General features: G+C 36.7%; 2 protein-coding genes across 2 annotated transcripts; one reads left to right on the top strand and one right to left on the bottom strand.

Annotated features, from left to right (window-relative positions):
* Positions 1–4,961: 4,961 nt before the first annotated feature.
* LOC122311156 (putative septum site-determining protein minD homolog, chloroplastic) lies at positions 4,962–6,423 on the top strand. Its single transcript, XM_043125589.1, has one exon. It carries the CDS (start codon positions 5,105–5,107, stop codon positions 6,098–6,100), a length of 996 nt encoding a protein of 331 aa, XP_042981523.1. The 5' UTR covers positions 4,962–5,104; the 3' UTR covers positions 6,101–6,423.
* An 8,525-nt stretch (positions 6,424–14,948) lies between these two features.
* LOC122311845 (beta-carotene hydroxylase 2, chloroplastic-like) lies at positions 14,949–17,021 on the bottom strand. The gene is made up of 7 exons (XM_043126582.1): positions 16,471–17,021; positions 16,322–16,381; positions 16,128–16,199; positions 15,911–16,045; positions 15,588–15,713; positions 15,387–15,443; positions 14,949–15,288 (listed from the first exon to the last, which is right to left on the bottom strand). The coding sequence occupies exons 1-7, from the start codon at positions 16,849–16,851 to the stop codon at positions 15,211–15,213; spliced, it is 909 nt and encodes a 302-aa protein (XP_042982516.1). The 5' UTR covers positions 16,852–17,021; the 3' UTR covers positions 14,949–15,210.
* Positions 17,022–17,621: the final 600 nt, after the last annotated feature.

The raw sequence follows: 17,621 nt of genomic DNA, 5'->3' as shown, positions 1-17,621 counted from the left end.
ATGTCTACAAAGCTATCACCGTTTGAAGCCATATATGGCTACCCCCTCCCAAATGGTTAGAATATATACCTGGTACTGCCTGAGTTACTACTATGGAAGATTACCTCAAGACTAGAGATCAGATAGCCCATCTGCTACATCACAACCTGCAAAAAGCACAAGATAGAATGAAGAGATACGCTGACTTAAGGAGGTAGGATTGAGAGTTCTTTTAAGGAGACTAGGTCTACTTGAGACTCTAGCCCTACAAGTAGACCACAGTGGCCCGCCGTTGTAGAAATAAACTGGCCTCAAGATTCTTCAGTCCATTTCAAATCTTACAAAAAGTGGGGAAAGTAGCTTATTGTTTGGATCTACCTAAATCATCCAAAATTCAACTAACATTTCACATTTCCCAGCTCAAGAAGAAGTTGGGATCCTCCTTTACCGCTATTCCAGAGTTGCCTCTCGTTGATGATGGCAATGTCATTAAACCCGAGCTTGAAGAAGTGTTGTCTCGCTGCATGGTGAAATCGAGAACAACATTGAGCTAGGGTTTCTTCAGTCTATGCAAAAGGAAGCTTGTCAAATGGGAGAAGTTAGATGTTGTCGTGTACTTGGAAGAACTTCAACTAAAGTGTTATGAAGAGCTCTTGGATGGGTTGCGTCAAAATGGACTTGAGAGAGGCCCTTGGAGCTGGGAATCCAAACTTTGAAATTAGTTTTATTAAGTTTAATGAGTTGGGCTAGGAGTATGCTCCTGTGTTAGCTTATTATTTTCTTAGTTTGATTACCTCAAGACCAGAGATCAGATAGCCCATCTGCTACATCACAACCTACAAAAAACACAAGATAGAATGAAGAGATACGATGACTTAAGGAGGTAGGATCGAGAGTTCTTTTAAGGAGACTAGGTCTACTTGAGACTCCAGCCCTACAAGTAGACCACAGTGGCCCGCCGTTGTAGAAATAAATTGGCCTCAAGATTCTTCAGTCCATTTCAAATCTTACAAAAAGTGGGGAAAGTAGCTTATTGTTTGGATCTACCTGAATCATCCAAAATTCAACTAACATTTCACATTTCCCAGCTCAAGAAGAAGTTGGGATCCTCCTCTACCGCTATTCCAGAGTTGCCTTCCGTTGATGATGATAATGTCATTAAACCCGAGCTTGAAGAAGTGTTGTCTCGCTGCATGGTGAAATCAAGAACAACATTGAGCTAGGGTTTCTTACAGTCTATGCAGAAGGAAGCTTGTCAAATGGGAGAAGTTAGATGTTGTCGTGTACTTGGAAGAACTTCAACTAAAGTGTTGTGAAGAGCTCTTGGATTGGTTGCGTCAAAATGGACTTGAGAGAGGCCCTTGGAGCTGGGAATCCAAACTTTGAAATTAGTTTTATTAAGTTTAATGAGTTGGGCTAGTAGTATGCTCCCGTGTTAGCTTATTATTTTCTTAGTTTAATTACTTGTCTTTTCTGCTTATTTCTAGTTTAATCCTACTGTATTTTGGCCCATGGTCATAGGACAGTTTGTCTGTAGTAATTTCCCTTTTCATTACTGCTTCTAGCAGCTTATATGTTGGTCACGTATCTGTAGGAATCCTCATTCTGAATGTTGGGCATATTATTGTCCTATTGTCCTATTCTGGAGGTGCTCTCCCTCGAAGAGAGAAAACAACCCTATTTTGCTAAGCATCCCTTTAGAGCATTCACATTGGTTTATGCATATGCATATGTAAAATCACATCTTTTGAATATCCAATTTGCCATACAAGCAAAACTTCCACATTGATTTATGCAAATTTGAGACAAAATAATAATAAAATATTATCATTTTATTTTATTTTTTGCTTTTTTTTTTAATAGGGTTTGATCTTCAAATATGTAAAATATTTGAGTAAAATATTTTTTTGGGAGTGAATGAGTAAAATATGTAGTAAAATATATACAGGTAAAATATGTAGAAAGAGAGTGGGAGGAGAGAAAAAGAATGAATAAAATATGTTTTGGAGAGAGAATAGTAGATATTCAAACATGTAAATGTACTGTTCATAGCTATGCAAATATTTGAATATGCATAATCCAATGTAGATAAATTTAGGCTCATATTATGCAAATATGACTTTGCATATGCATATGCATATGCATAGACCAATGTGGATGCTCTGGATTATTAAATTGACTATCTCAAAGTGTTAGATAGAAATTCACAAATTTTATTTTCTTCAAATCCTTTAGAAGAAAAATGAGAATCGATATCTATTTAAGATAAACTAGAATAGTTAGGTTGTGTTTGGTTGACAAGCCTATCTCAAATCATCTCAAACTAATCATTGATGAGAATCATTATTTTACATTCAAACATATTTATATTTAAATACATATCAATGAGATCTATAAAATATTATTATTCACAAACCAATTCAGATCATCTGAAATCATCTTAACAATCAAACGCAACCTTAGTTGATTCTCGAACAAAGAGAAAGTCAACTAGTGCTTAATTTCACACAAATTGACCTCTCAACTACCATACTAACTAGCATATGGCGTCCAAGCACTTCCCAATCTGATGATCACCCCTGCCCATAACAATCGTCCCGCTACCTATGATGGCCAGAGTAGACGCCATAAGCTACCACCTCATACTTTCGAGATTGTTTATTTATTTATTTTTATGAATATAACTTAAAAAATATATAGTTTTTTCAATATGTTATATTTTAAAAATTTTGAGTAAAATGAATGTTACTTTTCTAAATGGGAAAAACCTTCAGGCCAGATGGGTGTGAAATTATTTTTCACATCGGCCAACAAGCAAATGCCACATAGGCATTCCAAAAAGAGAGAAATTGCTACTGCATACAGGCCATATCTCCCTCTCCAAAAATTAAAAAAAAAAAAAAAAAAACCCCCGTATGCTGAAGCTCCCTCTCCCTCCCCCATCTGCACTCGATGCCAACGGAAGGAAGCTCCCAAAAAATCGTCTTCTATTTAAAAGGTAAAAAAAGTTTTCTGTTTGGTAAAGTTCCAAATACTGTAGAACCATATTTATTTTTGGCCTTTCATTCCTTGGTTGCGTTTGTTGATGGTTCCCTCTCCTTATTCAAGGAGCCCTCTGTCTCTAATAAAACAAATCGTCTTGCTAGTTTGCTGGTTTTGGTTTTCTCAAATTGATGGCATAGTGTTGCTGTTGAGAGCTTAATTTTATTATTAAAATTGATTGTATTTTATATATATGTGCATATTGATTGAATGAATTCTTTTATCTTTATTAATATACCCGAGTTATTGTAGTTTTGTGAACATACAGTTTATAAATTGATATAGTTGAATTTTTGTCCAGTAACAATTCCTTCTCTCTAATATGGTGAATGGGTGATTGGAGATGGATAGTAATCTTTTTTATATTAGTTCTATATATTTCTTGTAAATTGAAGTTGATCTTTTCAAACAAGTTCCTAATTATTTTCAACTTTCTTTCGTCGGCATCAGTGCATATGGAGGAGGAAGAAGAAGAGAAAGGAGAGGGAGATATTGATAAGGCTTTGGGGTGAGTACTTAAGGGGAAGGGAGAGAGAAGAAGAAAAAGAGGGAGAGATGGGGTGTATGCGGCTATAACTTTTCTTTTTTTATTAAGAGCAATTCTATACACAACCGGCGTGCGGCACCCCCGCGGCATCGGGTCTGACTTGGCAAAAATGTTGAACGACATCGTTTCTTTGCAACTCTCGCATTTCGCCCCCATCTCCATGAAACCCCATCTTTTCTCTTTCTATTTTCTCCATCTTCGTCTTCTCCATCCTCATCAGTGCTTTGGCTGCCCTTCTATATCTCACCTGTGGTATCGGACTAGTTTCGGGACTGAGCCGTCCTGTGGTGGAGGAAGACCATCCAATTGCCTTCAATTTTGAGGCCAAATTGCTAAAACACTTTGCCAAAAAAATGTTCGCATGTCATTTTATTTTCATTCCCAACGACCAAACAAAATACCAAGAAAATGAAAGGTTTCCTGCAATTTCATTTGTCCGTGAAACTCCAGGCACCAGCAATCGAATCATTCTATTTGCTTTGGGAGAAGAAACAATTAACATAAAAACTGGGTTGGAGTACCATTTTCTCTGCATATTTTTACATCCCATGAAGATGGAGAGAATTTGTTCCTTCAGTTTTTCTCTCTTTTTTGTGAAATAGTTACATCACAGATTTAGGGGAACAAACACAGAGCTCGGGAATGATAGATTCAAGGGACTCCACGCATCATTCACTCACTCCTCTTTCTCTCAGCCAAGGAAAAAGAAAAAAAAAAACAAAGAAGAAAACTGTAGCACGATTCAGACGTTGTGAAGACGGACGGATATAGAGATGGAGGGAGGGAGGGGGAAATGAGTTTTCTGACACTACTTTTTCTTTTATGCAAGTTGGTTTGTTTTCTGAGCCCCATCACTCCTCACTACGAAGACGAAGCAAGATAAGGGATTCGTGGGTTGTGTCTTCGTGAGGCAATGGAGAAGACGAAGACGATGGAGATGGGGGTGTCGAAGACGAAGGCTGGATTCCAGACGATGGGGTATGGGGAGAGATAAGACGATGAAGTCGATGGGTTACCTCAGAAATAAGGCTGGAAACCAGACGATGGGGGTATTAGGGAGAAGGAAGACGATGAAGAGAATGAACGGCAAAAGCTGGGGTTTCGAATTGAGATTGCTGTGATTTGTTATTCAAATTAGAACAACGTCGTTCAACATTTTGCTACTTTGCCACGTCTGACCGCGATGCCGCAGGGGTGTCGCAGCTCGGTTGCAAGTAGAATTTTTGTTTTTTTAAATGCTTATGTAACATTTGCTTATTGGCAAATGTGAAAATAGTTTTACAGTAAAACTCTTCTAAATGAGATGGGATTTTTTAATAATTTTCGTGTGCCAAACATGACCTTTGCCCAAAAAATAAATAAAATAAGGGCTTTAGTTCCATGGATTTCCGTACATAAGTTTATTCGATTCATCCCTTGACCCGATTCCAAATTTATTTTTTCAATCCTTCTGCTTGCAACTCCAAAAATGGTTGCCGTCGTCTACCTCTTTCCCTAAAACCTTCGATCTCTGTCTCTGTCTCTCTAGAGCAAGCAATGCTCTCTCTCTCCCCCACCACTACCCCCAAACCCTCGGGCCTCTTTTACTTCACCGTACCATCCACAATACCCTTACACCCCAAAACCCTAAAAACCCCAACAAAACGCACCCATAGGCCCTTCTCCGGCACACCTCGTACCCTTCTCCAATACAATAGAAAGCCCCAATTGTCCGGAGAGACCCCCCGTGTCGTGGTGATCACCTCTGGCAAAGGCGGCGTCGGCAAGACCACCACCACCGCCAATGTAGGTCTCTCCCTTGCCCGCCTAGGCTTCTCCGTCGTCGCCATCGACGCCGATGTCGGTCTCCGAAACCTGGACCTCCTCCTCGGCCTTGAGAACCGCGTCAACTACACCGTCATAGAGGTCCTCAACGGAGATTGCCGCCTCGACCAGGCCCTCGTCCGAGACAAGCGCTGGTCCAACTTCGAACTTCTCTGCATTTCCAAGCCCCGCTCCAAACTTCCCATTGGTTTTGGCGGAAAGGCCTTGGTTTGGCTCGTGGACGCCTTGAAAGCTCGCCAAGAGGGCTCCCCTGATTTCATTCTCATTGATTGTCCTGCCGGCATCGATGCTGGGTTTATAACCGCCATCACTCCGGCCAATGAGGCTGTCCTCGTTACCACGCCGGACATTACGAGCCTGCGAGACGCCGATAGGGTCACGGGGCTGTTGGAATGCGATGGAATTAGGGACATAAAGATGATAGTGAATCGGGTTCGAACCGATATGATCAAAGGCGAGGACATGATGTCAGTGCTTGATGTGCAGGAGATGTTGGGTTTGGCATTGTTGGGGGTCATTCCGGAGGACTCGGAGGTTATAAGGAGCACCAATAGAGGGTACCCGCTTGTATTGAATAAGCCACCCACATTGGCTGGATTGGCTTTCGAGCAGGCGGCTTGGAGGCTTGTTGAGCAGGATAGCATGAAAGCTGTGATGGTGGAGGAGGAGCCAAAGAAGCGCGGCTTTTTCTCCTTTTTTGGAAGGTAGATATCAAATCCGTTTCTGAAGTTTGAGCTTATAAATATTTTGCTTGAAACAGGTAATTGTTTCAGGAGTTTGGGAAAGTGAGAACTAGCCGTGTACAGTGGGATCGGTAAAGTTGTTCTCTTTCTTTATTTTGATTATCTATGATTGTTAGATTTCTAGTAATGTCGTGTTGGTTTTAGGAGTTGTGTTTGTAATTTTTACTTAAGATCTGTTGACTTGTAGTTGGAGCTTTCAGTATGAAAACATGCCTTGTCAAGGATGAATTTTCTGTATTGTCTTGTGATCGCTTTGAAATGGGGGAATTTATGCCTAATTTTGGGGTATCATCAATTGTAACCGTATGGTGTATCCTCTGATTCCATATTTATTATTTGGTCATGTAAAACTTGGATTTTATGTGATGCATAAGTTTCTGACGGATTAATAAATTATCATGAAACAACGGATACACCAATTATATACCTCTGTTGACATGGGTCAATACTCAAGAGTGTTAAATTACATGCCAAACTTTGTGTCAAAACATTGGATATTCATTTCCAAAGGCCAATACAATTACAATACATGTGTACTTTCACTTTGTATAAATTGGTTCGCTCCACAGCATAGGCAACCAGAGATTTACAATTAAAATTAAAACCTGTGTAGTCACCATGAAAGTTGGAATGAATTGATGATGAATGCCAATCATTTAGATCCGAAATTCCACAAGTGTTTATCCTGTATTGATTATCACATAGCTCCAGATTTGGAACGGACATTGCATCAAAGGAATAGTCTAATGAAGTTGCTTGTATTCTATGATTTAGCAAAGAACATGCACCTGGACTTTAGTGTCCGAGAATTTCCTACGAACAAGGTTCAGGAACTTCTTAAACAGCAATGGGGTTGCAGGCTCTTGCAGCATGTGAATAAGAGGAAACGTGTGAGGAGCTACCTTTCCAATGTCACTGAGGTGTAAAATTTGAGTTTCTAGTCCATGTCCTAAATAGGTTAAAATAGCAAGGGGTGTCAATGCATTGCGGGCGACCATGCCCTTATCTTTGAAAAAGGGTGATATCACAACCAGAGACTAATACCATCCATATGAAGCAACAATGTAAGTTACTAAGTTGAGCTGATGAACTAGAATGTACATCGAATGCATTAGATTTTTGTGAAGTGACTATCAGTATTCGTTTTAAAATTTTCTTTGCTGGACTTTGGTGTGCTCAATCTTTTATATAAAAGACATGCCACCAGCTTTTATTCCTTGTTTATTTTCTGTACATAAGATTTGTGTGAAATGCAAACTTCTGTCACCGTTCAGTGTCTTATGACTCCTAGCTACAGCTGAAGTTCAGATCTATGCATCTATGTGATTTTATTACTTTTCAAAACATCAGCTACCATGAATTTGCATTGTTTATAGTTTTGTTTGTTGGTTAATATTTGTCTCTTGTCCTCTTCTTTGATAACTTTTTCAGCCATCTTCAACAGAGTAATTAAGGCTAAGCAGTTCAATTGGGAATGGGATTTGTATTTCTGAATCTAAATAAATATGGAAATTTGCATGAGTGGAGCCCCATTCACCAAATGTTTTCTTATTATTTAGACCAAAGAGATGGGCACTGTAAACTCAGAAATAGTTAGATCCAAAGGGAACTTGAATAGGTATCTTATATGATGAGAGTGAAAGACATGGAATGCTGCTTCAGGGATTGAATGGTTAATCCATAGGGAATTGGAATAGGTGTCTTGTATGATGAGTGAAAGTTGAAAGTTGTGAAACACATGCGAAGCGAAGTAAATTATTTAAACAAGAAGTAAATTATATAAACAAGGAACTATCTTGATTTGATGCTTGCTTTCGCTCTCAAAATTAGAAAAATAATGAGCAACCCTTGGTTTTCCGTACACCCCTGGAGATGCCCCATTACATACAACACAAGAATATACATGAAGAAGGAGAAATAGTGCGACTAGTGGGTGATGGATACCCGTCCCCAGATATTATGAGATGTCTACCCACCCCAACTTAAGTAGTTTCAGGACTTACTGAAAAAAAAAAAAAAAAAAAAACTTAATTAGTTTCAGGAACATCCTGAAGGTAGATTTAACTTAACTAGCGAGTAAATGATGGGTACCAAGGTGGATAAGTCTTAAAGATTCTTTGCAAGTTCTAGATAGGGCAATCACAGAACCAAGAGCTAGGAAGGTTATGATACAGTCTAAAGCTAGCAGATGAATATACAATCTCACAACGTGAGTTCCATACTTGAAAAGGTTATGCATCAACGCACCTCATCTTTAAAGATATCAAGATGCTCACAATCCAGATTAGTTACCAGAGTCATGTAAGGTGATAATCCCAAAAAACAACCATCATATTCATCAGCCTACCCAGGACATGAAGTGCATGAGAATAAAGGTGAAATACTCCATTAAAAAAACAAATAAATAGAAGAAAACAATGAAACTAAGCTGCCAGCATCTGCAGTCTCCACATAAATGTGGAGTGAGATCCAGTTCTAAAAATAAAGAAAATACCACACGTTGTAATAACCTATTGGAATTAACATTATCATTTGCACTGTCGAATGCTCATATAATAACCAATCAAATTGAACCACAGTGAAAATCAAGTGAAAAGGGTACCTCCAGCATAAAATTCTGACCACTACCTGAAATAATATTTCCTTCTGAAAACTACAAAAGGATAACTTCAATTGTTTCCGACATCCATCGATTTCAAGAGAAATGTATTATTTTTGCTGATTTTCTTTCTACTTCATTTTTTTTTTTTTTTTTTGGGTTTGCTGAATTTAAGAGAGATGTATTAACTACATAAAAGGAGCCAACTGAGTAATGGACCCATGCGCAAATGTTTGTAGAGTTCGTGAAGAGGTGAAATCATTAAGGGAATTACTCTGAGCAAACGACTAAAACAAAAAAAAAAAAAAAAAAAATCCTTTACATAATATACTGCATTCATAAAACTCAACATTTCTGCCTAGCTGCTCAAAGTACAAGGATACCTGTGGCACGTGCGCTCCGCTCCTACTACAGCTGTAAGATCGTCACCCATTGCTTTTAAAACATAAGCCAGCATACTTGCTGTTGTACTCTTCCCTGAATTAGGCAATGGTTGCTTACTACATAGGATAGAAAACAAAACAAGCCGGCTTGATTTACTGCAAAAGAGATTTCACTATCTGAAGTAGTCTCATGAAGCAAAAGAAATATGCAAGTTGCACCGCCCCAACTTATTTGCAACATGAAAGAATAGCGTTGTAAGCGCAAGCAAGCTACAACTAGCACTCAATTGAGTCAGAAAAGTTTCAATCTGAAGAACTCAATTGGTTCAACTTTAACCTTCAAAATTCTAGTGACGCATGAGTAAAATTACCCCAAAAATATAAAAAAGATACGTGTAAACCCATAATAACACTCCCAAAGCTTTCATAATCGCAATGCTGGTCTCCAATAAGAATATTAGTACCTAATCTTTATACCTTGGTCAATTCAGTAATAAAAGTGATCTATGCCCTATGGTTCTAGATCCACAAATAAACAACTAAGCAATGCTACATCTATTATACTGTAGATAGATCAAATGAAAACTATTCAAAGCCGTGGCTGATACCTAAAACCAGAGCCAGAACATCAATGTGGTTTCGGACCTAAATATGATAAGGAAAATGGTGGTTACTTCGAGGGAGCCGATCCTCCAATTTCATACAAGATGAAATGTTAGATGAGAATTCCTTCGTGATCACATTGCAAAGCATAGGGCTCCTTATATAGATAACCCAAATGCTAAACATGAAAATTATTTGAATTTTATTATATTAATAACTCAAACCCTACCATTTATTATTTTGATAGCCGAAATCAATTCCCTAGCAAATCATGGATTGGTATCACAATTTTAGAGGAGTCTGTATGAATCGCTGCTAGAATGAAACGATAGTTTATACTACACCTACCAAGACTGCCACTAACAGCAATAAGATTATAGCACCCTGTTGGCCTTGGCAGCCAACAAACACTTGTATCTGTAGTGCCACAGAGTTAAAAGAAATCAAGTAGAGTAACTCACAAAATTATATCTCGTAAATCAAACATTACACCATCAACTGCCTATATACTTATAGTTATCAAAGACCTTCAACTGCCTAGTGAAGCAGACAGTTGGACCTAGTTGATTCAAAGGAAATTTTCCTTTAAAAAACAGAGCAAATTCGACACTGAATGACCGATTCGAGCACCAAGGTCTAGGGCATCCATGTAACTGCTCCATAAGATATCTGAGCCACTATCCTCGAAACCCTATAACCAATTCGCACCATAACATCTATAACTTGTAATAATGACATTCATAACCAGCAACACAATTAGACCCAATCAACATGGGTCTACCAAACTCAAGCTTCATTAAAATGTAATGACAAATTTTGTTTCCTAGGATATGAGAACAGAGGTTCCTTTTTTTCTTCCCACTATATGATGATGGGAACGAAATTCTTTTTCCTTTCTGTTTGTTTTTTCGTGCTCTATTATCTACATTCTTAGCAACCATAACATTAGTGTTTACTTGTTTGAGTGTAAGCATGGCTAACACAGACAACCCACAACCTCCAATACCCACGAAATGAATACAACCCTTTCGACCGTACATGGAGGCCAGGAAAGATAGCTGAATGCGATTGGTTGTGGGAAAGAGAAGAGTGCTGGCACGACTTATCTGATAAGGATTAAGGGGTTTTCGGTTTCTGGAGAAAAGGAAGGGACTTGTACGGAAAATTCATGGAGAGGGATTTTCCCGCGAAAGTGACGGGAATGAAAGGTGCGTCAAGCTCGGGAGAGAGAGTGAATATTTACTGGGCCTGGAGAAGTTTGATAGGGCCCAATCATGGAAGAAGACTTGGGACGGGTGAATGAGAACTGGGCCTAGTCTCAGCCTAATCTTGACAGGCAAATACAGATACACAAATTAGTTAGTAAAATAGAAGATTGGCCTTTTCCCGGTCAACCAAACCCAAGTCTGTGTGTGACTACTCATTAATTATGGGACTAAATCAGTTATAAAAGAATATATATATATATATATATATATAAATAAATATATTTTCCTACGAACGAATAATAAATATATTTGATGTGTGAATAAATACATTCCAAATTGAATTTTTCATCTGTAAAGCATAAAGTGGGAGACCAACAACAAATACATAGGCCCAAACTCCACTTGAGTGCGTCCCTCCCTGACCTGTTGGTGTTGGCCAGTCTAAACAATTATTAGAGAGAAGGGCCAATATCATAAAGACACGTAAATTGTCATATATTATGAGTAAGCTCGACAGAAAAGAAACAATATCTTGCAGATAAGTGATTGCTGAGTAGTAGTGAGTGTGTCTTCGAAGGAAAGATGGTGGAGGGGTAGAGGTACGTTGGCAATGGGGTGCATAATTTTGGGTTGAGGTCAACATCAAATAGAAAGGAAGATAAGTTTACTATAAAAAGTGCATTTTGATGTCGGCAGCAACGCAGTGAAAATTTGGATGAGTCAATCAATCCTAATTTCTCTTTTAATTAAGTAATTTGCGATGAATATTGCTTATTTGATCAGTCAGCACATTATTATAATGTAGTGTACGTGGCGTGTCTTCTCAAGTTTTGACAGGTAAAAGTAGAGATGAAAAGTGGAGGTCTCAATCAAGAAGCCAAGTGCAAGAGCCACTGAGGTTGCTCTATTTGGTGGTCAGAGTAGAATGTTTTGAGGACCCCCCGCCCCCCGCCCAATCCGAATATTTCTATTTATATTTACTTCCACGTTACCATTAAGTACGTGTTTGGGCGGTGACCTATGGCCCCGTCCTGGCAAAGTCTCTTGTTTTTATTTCCAAACTTGAATAGTACGTGGTTACGTATTCAATGTCACTCGCCAAACTCTACCGACCAATCTATAAAATTAGTTTGGCAAAGTTGCAGCTAACAGATTGGATTAGCAATGTCGGCTGCCAATAGCTACCACTTTATTAATTAAAATTAAAAATCTCATCTCAATTTATCTCAACTCATTTTTATAATTTTTTTAAATTTTTATATAAAATATAATAAATAATTTAACTTTTTTAAATCTCCATATAAAATTAATATTAAAAAATTATATTATAATAATATTTTATTCATTACTATTCAAAACATTTCATCTTATCTTATCTGTATAACCAAACAGAACCTAAGTTATACAAATTTTTCTCTCATCCAAAAACTCCATTTCATTTTTGAAAAAAAGATAAATACTTTAAATATAAAAAAATTTTATAAAATAAATTTAAAAATTAATATATTTTAATATGATACATTAAAATTTAAAATATTTTTATTATAAAAATTAAATATAACATATTATATAAAATCTCGTCAAATTTATTTTTGTAAAATTTCTTTATAATTATAACAATTTTCTTGACAAACGCTCTCCCGAATCCTCACTTGTCTCCATTTTGTCTGCTTGAAACCAATCCTCTTTCCATCCCGCTTGCTAGTTGATCATGTTCTTTGGTTTTTGGCTGCCTTTTCCTTTATAGATAATTTTTTTTTTTAATTGCCTTCCCCCCCCCCCCCCCCCCCCCCCCCCCCCCCCCCCCCCCCCCTTTTTTTTTTTTTCTTTTTTAAAGCTGAATATAAATTATCTAATTTTACCAATATCGTTCATAAACTCATCCACGCATGCATGCACCAACCAATATGGATCCTTCACTAGTTGATCTTTCTCCTCCTCCTCCAATAAAGAAATCAGCAAACACATTGACTAGTGTGGTTCACATGCCGTCGCAGATGCACAAGCCGATACGCCACCCTACCTGTCGCTTTTTGGTTAGTTTTATTCCATCTAAAGAAGTTAGTTGTTCCCTATAGATATATATCATCTTCTTTCGTGGATTTGGAAGAAATGAGAGTAGGTGTCTCCATAAAAACGTTCCAAAACAATCATTTATAGTTACCTCCTTACCAAATGCATTGTATCAAACTGTTTAATTTAATTAATGGTCTCATTTCTTAGTTTGGCCAATGAATATATGAAAATTCTATTTGAACAAAGAATCCTTACCGATAAAATGTTATCGGGTGGTTATAATGCCCAAGAACGAATTGAACAATAGAGTAATGAACCAATGAACTTTGCTGTAATGATATTGCTGAAAATGATAACAAGGGTTATTTGAGGAATTCCCAACCTCCTGAGTACAAGGATTTTCTTACAAGCTACTACGTTAGTAGACCCTAACGTGTCCCTACTTCACGTAGTAGGGTGAAGCACAACGTCTTACATTTCTTTTAGAAGTATTTGTTAATTGCTTTATTTCCTTTAGAAGTATTTCAATATATTATTATTAGAGGTGTAAAAAAAATTAGTGAATTAATAAACCGGATCGGACCAAACCGGTGGGATTGGTCCAGTCTCAAGTTTAGTTCAGTTTGGTATCAATTTTTTTTTTTTTTAAACTAGTCAAAATCAGTCTGATATCAATTTTTTTTTTCTAAAACCGGACCAAACTGGAACGATTTATATATATATTTTAAATTTTTATTATATATAATTTTTATATATAATATATACAAAATTAAATCGGACCGGACCGATTTATATGTATATTTTTTAATTTTTATTATATATTAAAATAGTTTTATATTATATGATAAATTATTAATTAATATAATATTAAATTTTAAAATTATATATAATTTTTTTTATTGTATTAATAGTTATATTAACACTATATCACTATATATTATAATATACTATAATATATCACTATATTATATATATTATAATATATCATTATAGTTTATAATACAATTATAATATATTACAATATATTATTATTATAGTATTATATACTATAATATACCATATTATATATATATATATATATTATATAATATACAATGTAATACATTAAAACCGGATCGGAAACCGGTAAAATTGGAATACCGGTTTAGAAGGGTAACCGGTACGTAATCAGTTTTGAAAAATGCAAAACTGGTGCATACCGATTCAATCTTAGATTTTGTCTAAAACCAGACCAAACCAAACCGGTTATACCCCTAATTGTTGCTGCTACGTTGCATACTAAGGGTTACAATGCTTTACATTAAAAGGCACCATCTCGCATCAGATTCATAACAATCGCCTTCCCTTAAAGAATATTGTCCTCAAGGTTTAAAGTATTGATAGTGTCCTGAATAAGCTAGCATGTGGAGCTTTCCACTTTCAACATTAAATTTTGAGTAGTTTTCCCAGTCATCTCATCTTGATCAATGGAGCTTCAAAGAATACAACATGGTGTGTTTCGCACACAATGGGCTTGTACATATATGTGAGAACATTCCCTGAGATCTCTTGTACACTTGCCTTGTTCTCTTCCTTGAAGTTCAGCGCGTCTATGCATACCAAGGGTTACAATGGTTGACACCGTCTCACATCAGGTTCATCACATAAAAGCGACCAATATTTTTTGCTAAATTATTAAGAGAGTGACTTCTAGTGAATTTATTTTTTAAACAAAATATTAAAGATATATAAAAAAATGCTTAAAATAAAAAAATGCATTTACACTTGTTGGTACAATACATGGGTACCATTCTCTATCTCCCTACCATCGTCCATGAATATATATATTCCTAGAAGTTTGGAATTACAACATATTATTGTTTTCCATGTTTTTATACATGACTATATTTTTGTTTAGATCTCTCATCTGATCCCTTTTGTATCCTTAACCCTTCTCATATAAGGCAACGTTAATTAAAAGATCAAACAGAAACGGTGGGTTTTGCAAATTAAAGCACTTCCAAATGAAAACAAGGTACATGTGCTTGTTTTATACTTCTGACCAATATATTCACAAAAGTTATAACATTGGATTCGTACAAGAGGGTGCATATATATATATATATATGCATATATATTCTTTGAAGTGGGACACACATCTAGAGACTAGAATCCCCCGAGTTCTTAATTCCTCTCTGCCCATGCATAAAAACAATGAGGGCCTCAAAACCATTGATATTTATGATCACTCTTCACGTTCCAAAAGGGGTTCCCATTCACTTATCACTCATGAAACCTCATACGATTTGCTTCTCCTATTTATCTCCTTCTCCAACTCTTCCAGGCCTCCCACTTTTTCCAGTTCCTGCACCACAAAGCAAAACAATTCCAGTCACCCTTGGACTGAAACAAACTTACAAACAACCCTTTTTTAATAAAAATAAATAAATAAACAGAACCTACCTTGGGTCCCAAAAACAAACCATATGGCACACCTTCGAACTTGTCTGAGTGATGAAGCTGCAGAAAGACATCAAACCAAACAAAATATTGATCTTTATCGAGATTCTGTTCCAAAGAAAGATTAAAAAAAAAAACGTATCGATGCTTGTTTGGCACAGGGATAAAATAATTAATCATTTTGTATGAGTGGTGAAGATTAACCTGGTGTGCAGCAGCAACCCTTCTAAAATAGGGGACGTTGGCAATGGGCCCCACTGGGAATCTTTTATGTACCAGACCATCGTGGACAAACATGTAGGCCATGCCAAACACTGTAATTCCAAGACCCTGCTCCAGGTCAAAAGGTCAATATTGGAAATTCACCTAGTCCTTTTCGTCACATAAACATCATTAGCAATCCCCAGTAATTAACTACTATTTCTTTTGTTGTATGAATGTAAATATTATAATCAAACCGTTAATAAAAAACATTGAAGTCAGATTCAGAAAGATAATGAGAGAGAAAGGTATCTAGAGAGACTTACAGCACCAAAACACAAACCAGGCACAAGGCCTTTGTGGAAGAAACCATAGGAGAGGAGACCAATAGCAGGGACAGCGTTGATTATGGCGAAAACATCGTTGAGTTCGAATGGTCCTTCTCTAGGTCTATGGTGGGACTGCAAATAAAAGCAAAAATTTAGGATTCTCTTCTTCAGACTTTTGTCAAAGGCAAAATCAACCGAGATATGGGAAACATACCTCATGCATGTGCCACAAGGAAGCGTGCCAGAGAGCTTTATGAGCCCACCTTGCCCAAAACTCCATGCCCACCTAAACATCAGAACTACTCAGTTCAATTCAGCACAAGAAATGGCCCCAAAACTCCAACTTTTGAATTTCAATTCAACATCCAAAATTTCCCATTACGAAAGAATAATAAAAAAAGAACTTACAGCAGCCCCCACAGAGAGTGCAAATGTACCGAACATTTCAGACAAAGGCACCTCGCCGCCCTATACCAAAACAAAATCCACTCGATAGGACATAAATATACACAAACTATCCTTCAAGAGAGAGAGAAAGAGGCAGAAGGAATTAGTACCTCCATTTGCCAAGAAAATCTATAATAAACAGCCATGACAGCCATGGAAGTAATACCAAAGCTAGACATAACAGCAGCTACTAGATAGGTGAACCTCTCCGATTTCTTCCTGGCCAACCTCTCTGCCGCACGTACCGATGGGATCTGATAATTGATACCATCGGGACCTTCATCTACGAGATTTCCCAACTGGCTACTTTGCTTTTGGTCGTCCATTATCACACACAGAGTGAAGCATGTTTTTCTTGAGGTTTTGATGATTGTGCTGCGGTGGAGGAGGGAGGGAGCGAAGGCGGTTGTGGGTTTGTGGAGGGGTTGGGAGTACTGGTAGATACGGAAGGCAGGTTTAGGGGCTGAGGAGGCCAAAAGTCGGGCGGCCATGGGAGCTAGCACAAGAGTCGAACTTGAGATTCAGATTTGGCAATAGCAGCTCGGAAAGAGAGGGAGTATGCTAGGCGGTGCGGGCTGTCGTGGAGAATGTCACAATGGCAGCATCTCGACTGAGGAGCAAAGGGTTAAATGCGCACAGACCACACATCTTTCTGCGACTTGTTGGAATATAATGCGCATGTAGACACTCAGCAAGTGATCAAAAACAAATACCACGGTCTTTGTCTTTATTTGCTTTACTGCCATTTTTTTTTCTTTTTTTGTTAATAATAAAATATCAACAGGATTTTTGTATTTTACTCTCTCTCTATCATCCTTCTTATTAGTTAAAATTAAAATACACTTTTGATTAATATAAGATCAATTTAACTTTTAATTATTTCATTCACATAAGTCCTTATATTGAATTATTTATTTATTATTTATATAATAATAAAATAATATTAATTTAATATATTTTTTAATATATTTATTTATATCATATTTTACCATTATATTAATTATATGTTAATTAGTAATTATATTCGAATTAAATTATTGGTTAAAAAATTATATTTTTAATGGTCATTTAATATTAATAACAACAAATGTCTAATTAAATTTATCTAAAATTTAACATAAATGCCAAAAAATAAATTTAATATAATGCTAATAACCCTTGTTGACATTAAAAGTAAAAAAAACTAGAATTTTTTGAGAAAATGTTGAGGGAAGAGAGAGATTAAGAGTCTTACCAAAAATAAAAAAATAAAAAACTAAAT

Source organism: Carya illinoinensis, chromosome 5 (assembly GCF_018687715.1).
Source record: "Carya illinoinensis cultivar Pawnee chromosome 5, C.illinoinensisPawnee_v1, whole genome shotgun sequence".
Lineage (NCBI taxonomy): Eukaryota > Viridiplantae > Streptophyta > Magnoliopsida > Fagales > Juglandaceae > Carya > Carya illinoinensis.
Note: the sequence above shows the minus strand (reverse complement) of the source record. Positions and strands in the feature narration are given on the sequence as shown.